Here is a 5,000-nt window from a genome sequence, read left to right as displayed (position 1 = left end):
ATAACGATTTTGATTCATTTGATCTTTCCTATAACAACGATTTTCGTAATACCACAAATATTTCAGGTATAATATCTTGAACCTAATTCAGGTAAAGGTGGAACACTGCGGTTGACAAACAAACTAAGAAACACTGGCGTGCGTTTATATCGTGCGAGACAACAATTTAGAAGCTGTAAACGATAATCGTAACAAAAACATCATACCAATTCCAAACGTGAATAGACAGGTAAAGGAAAGCGTCATTTGACTCTCAATGGTGAAGTTTGCCCTGGATCTGTGCTGCAAATGATTGACTGATGTTTCCTACACGTTTAACGACATTTTGGCGACTGCATGTTCCGGTGGAAATTATAAATTCTAAAATATACTAAGAAAAACTCCCAAAAAAAGTTATAATATTCAGAAACCATATAATAAAATTATTGGCAACTACCGGTTCGAAACATCGACGCCTCCGTGAGAAACCTTGGATACGAAATTATGAAATCGAACAACTCATCACAGGCCCACCGGAAATCGATCGACATGGTTTTAGTGAAAGATTTAGTGGAGACGATAGGTGATTTTCGATTGAAAGATGAGTTGATAATCCACTCTGGTAAAAGAATTCGAAAGTTTGGGTATGCAAACTGACCGAGCAGATAATCGGGTGATATAGTAAAACGAGATTTAATGAGTTTGTGTAGCCCCAGGCACAGCAAGAGCACTTCTCATCGATGCAAGGTCGCTACACAAAATTTAAATAAAATAATCTCAAGACAACTTTTCCAAACACAAGGTACAAGGCTAACACACTTTTTCACTTGCCTTGTTGGTAGCTTTCCGGTATCTCGAAACGGAGCGTTGTATGAGTTCGCGGACAGTCAAATCTCCTTTGCCACAAGGAACAATGACGCACACAGCTTCGAAACAAACTGTAACTTTCATTCTGTAGACGTTAAATCAATCCAAGTCCTCCGACAAACATCACAGTATAACAACACAACGAAAAATCATCCCCCAACAACCGAGATTCCGACTTGCAATAAAATTCTGTTATGAAGTTATGAATAAATTGAGGATTTTATGGTTACTATCTCCCACGTGACAGTTTCTAGCCAATCAAACACCTTTCTTTCATCTCTGTTAAATCGAGGTCACGTGAGTCTAGCTGTCTTTTTCTTAATGACGTAAATGGCTCGTAAATGGGGCAAATAGTTTTCGTTTGACTGCGTCGCTAAGTGACGACCGATAATTAAAAGAATATTCTTTCTAAAGGACGATCTTCTGAGATTTTTCCGGGCCATTCATTTTAACCATTCCTCCGTTTATCGATTCGTGCAAACAATGGTTTTTTAATTTATCGTTATATGCTACGCGAATTAATTTATGACTTTTATAAATGTGATCTTCAGTTGTCAGATGAAAGGGTAGGCGTATTAGATCAACATATGACATCATTTTTCGCAAATTCAGTCACGCACATACTTCTCCGACTCTTACAAAACATCATATCACTTAACAGAAGAAAGGGCTAGAGAACCCGGCGATTAGAACGATTGTTCCTTTTGTAATATTGCCGGTTAAAAAAAGGCGACAAACCCAATTACGTAATTTCTAAAGCGAGTGCGAACCAAAAAGGGGGCAGTTGTAGACAATGACAGAGTTTCCTTCCAATTTTGGAAGGATAACCTCCATGACAAAATCAGAGAAATGTATGACTCTTTTTCTCTGAAGCTAATGTCGTGTTCTGATTAAGACTTATAGCTACTTATTAGGTATTCTGTTCTACGGATTACTGAATACAAGCTTGCATTTCCGGATCAATGCTCCGCAAGGAAACAAAGGTTATGAGTCGATTATGAGGTTTAGGATTAATGGTTGCTTCAGCCTGGACGATAAGAAACTTAGCACCAAACACCTTTACAAGACTGGCAAAAACCTCTCACGGATTACCAAAATTTTTATCTGATTTTGAGCATCAACGATCGGATGAAGTGATCTTTTAAGGCTCTTTTACGACACTCCGTATGAGTCACTCCTGAAAAAGTCTTTACTGCGACTTTTGACCATAAGCAAACTCAACAACAACAACAACAACAACGTTTATTACATACAATACTAGTTATAATGAAAAGTTTGTCCACCCAAATTTAGCCAAGCTAAATCGAGTTGGGTGGAGCAAAGTTAATATAGTTAATTAGTATATTTAAAATGACAAAGATTACAAAAGGAAATATTTCAGTAATATTCAAGAAGAATGTCAATGTACAAGAGCGACTGAATGTTTCTATTAAAAAGATGTGAGATACTACTGTGGAATGCAGATCATTGAGATTTTAGTTAATTGATTGCTGATAATCTTAAGATTCAATAATATTTAACAAAAAGGTTTACTCTAGATGAAGGATATCACAAATTAAATCAAGTTAAGATTCTTTCGAATAAAAGAACAGAGGAAAAGCAGTGATAGGGAAGTCATTAAATGCATTTAAAGTAGATTAATTGAACTAAGATTATCTTAAAGTTTTTAAGACCAATATCATTTGGCAAAGTGCTTTATTCTGTTTGAATCTCCTTCCCCTTTTATTATTTTTTCAATTAATTTTGTCGAATTTGAGTGCTCTTACAGTAGATGGCCATGTAGACTTTCTAAAGTCGTTCGCTTTTCGTTTCCGGTTTGGCAGTGGTACAACCCAGGAAGCCCGAAGGGGGGATTGCGGGGGGGAAACTTCCTATTAATGACTAATGGGGATGTGTCGCTGGATGGAGTCGCATTTTCACGACTGGATTGACTATAATGAGGTTGCATTTTCAACAGAATTCCCGAAAGATTTACTAGTCAGAATGGGTCGCAAATTGTCGGGATTTTGGAAGTAAGCGCTGTTGATTTAGTATTTACTAGTCGCATTACATTCCGTTTTGAAATTATAATTAAATGGCTTTATGTTATGTTCATGCATAAACAAAGAGTGACTGAGTTGGGGTCGCTGAAATTATATTTATCCTAAGGTGAAAAAGATGGGGTCTATAATTGGCGATAACATAGGCTATAAAGGGGAAGGGGTTCTGAGAGGCCAGCGGCACATACCCAGCAAAAATTGACCCAATTCCCCCCGGGGGGGGGGGGGGGGGCATGTAATGGTACAATTGTACTGTTACCTATAGCGTCTGCCGGACAAAATTGTTGAAACACAATGCTGTTTTGCCAAATGGGCTCAGAATCTCGGGTGCAAACAACATTGTAAGAGGAGAGTCAGCCGCAAAAGCTTCAGATTTGTATATTCCTGTACTATTCCAAGGAATTTTTCTCACGGACTGTTGTTTAATGGCCCATCTCCTAGGAGTCTCCTATAATTCAGAGGTAGACCATCCGAATCGGTAATCGGAAGGACATAAGTTCGACTTTTGCAAAGGACTACTCGGATTTTTTCCGAGTATTCCCGAGCCACCACTAAAAGGATATCCGGCATCTCTTCATTAGTTACACCATGTTACCATAAAGGTAGCCTGCACGCAGTCGGTTGGATGGTCGAAAAACCGGAATTCGTAATGAGGTCGCCATCTTGGATTCGCGCGGCTAGGTCTGGGCCGGGTTGAGGGTCGACAAAGTCGTTTTGTCACGGGGCCCAGACCTATCCCACGCTCTTCCAATATGGCGTCTGATAGTGTTTCGTGGCGACACAACAACTACCGCCTGCAAGCAGGCTACCATAAAGGGAAACAACTACTACTGAATGAAAAAAAGTTGCTCGCACACACCACAGACATTAGTAATTCTGTAGAAAAGAAAACCGTCATCGTCTCTCAATGTCTTTTCTCCTTGTGAATGATAGAGCGGTTTTCAATTGAGTGTCGAAAGTAATTAGCGAATTGCTTTGGTTTATGATTACTTCACTCAGTGATTGGTTCAAAGTTCTCGCGCCAGTTTTTCAACCAATCAGAAGTGAAACCAAAACCAATCGTGGCTCACCCGTGCACATTTTCCCGCGCTTTGTGTCGGCTACGTGTAATGACTTTGAGTTTTGATTGGTTTACCGGATTGTCTCCGTCCTTTTTGATTGGCCAAAGTAATTACTTTGGTTTTGGTTTTACGACACTCGACTGAAACTCACTCTAAAGGATGGGGTAGAAGGGCATTCACAGATTTCAAGAAATGACACTTTCGTGACAAGTTGAATCTAAATGAACGAAAACGGGAAGGAGGAAGGGGTCTTGTTTCTCATTACAGCCGCAAATTTATGATACATGTAATAATAATAATAATAATAATGATAATAAGAATAATAGTAATAATAATAATAATAATAATAAATATTATTTTTATTATCACTATTATTATTATTCTTATTATCACTGGTATCTTTTGAGATTTTCACACTGACCAAGCCAGATAAGGCCATTAGTGGGATTTCAAAGCACAACAGTTTAGTCCAGCTATATACGATTATTATTAGGCAATTCGACACAGCTTGCTTTTGCCGGAGGCATTTATTGATACCAGGTGACATTCCGCCTTCTCGGGTAACCATTACTTATCCAAATTTTCTTGCTGTTCCAAGCAAACAATATTTCTTTAGGAGTACCGTCCACACTTTCAGCAAGCCCGCTTTCAGTCGGCCACATGTTATCATATGTTTTAGGATTTAATTACGATCAAAATAGGAGATTCAAGAAGTATGAAATCAGGCAGGCTTATCTCGGACAAGGACTAAATACTGAAAGCTTTTATCACAACACTTGACCGGCGTGCCCTAGAGAAACCAAGTGTTTTTCGCAACTGCCGGAACAGAAGACTTTGCACCGGATGTGGTCATGGCCCCTGTGATATCTAATTGTTAGCTACTTACCTGAAACTACTCTGAATTCCGAGGCCGCATATCTTATGGTCCAAATTTATTCTTGGTTTAAAAATTTTAAAACCAGTTCAATTTTGATTTCTCTTTGTCTGATATTCATTATCATAATCTGAAACAAAATTGAACCGGGAATAAATTTGAACCACACATACAAAACTC

The 5,000-nt window shown here is 38.5% G+C and overlaps 1 protein-coding gene across 4 annotated transcripts in view; it reads right to left on the bottom strand.

Moving 5' to 3' along the window:
• Positions 1 to 5,000, bottom strand: part of LOC138012537 (partitioning defective 3 homolog) — a 34,266-nt gene that overhangs the window by 20,882 nt on the left and 8,384 nt on the right. The window contains exon 1 of one of the 4 annotated variants that reach the window (XM_068859335.1): positions 799 to 1,053. The exons of 2 other annotated variants lie outside the window; for them this stretch is intronic. In XM_068859335.1, the coding sequence (XP_068715436.1) occupies positions 799 to 930 (132 nt within the window). In that variant the 5' untranslated portion in view covers positions 931 to 1,053. Of the gene's footprint in view, positions 1 to 798; positions 1,054 to 5,000 lie in introns of those variants that run through there. One more of the 4 variants, XM_068859336.1, reaches the window with a different exon arrangement.

The sequence above is a fragment of the Montipora foliosa genome, chromosome 8, assembly GCF_036669935.1.
Source record: "Montipora foliosa isolate CH-2021 chromosome 8, ASM3666993v2, whole genome shotgun sequence".
Lineage (NCBI taxonomy): Eukaryota > Metazoa > Cnidaria > Anthozoa > Scleractinia > Acroporidae > Montipora > Montipora foliosa.
This window is presented reverse-complemented; position numbering and strand designations above follow the sequence as displayed.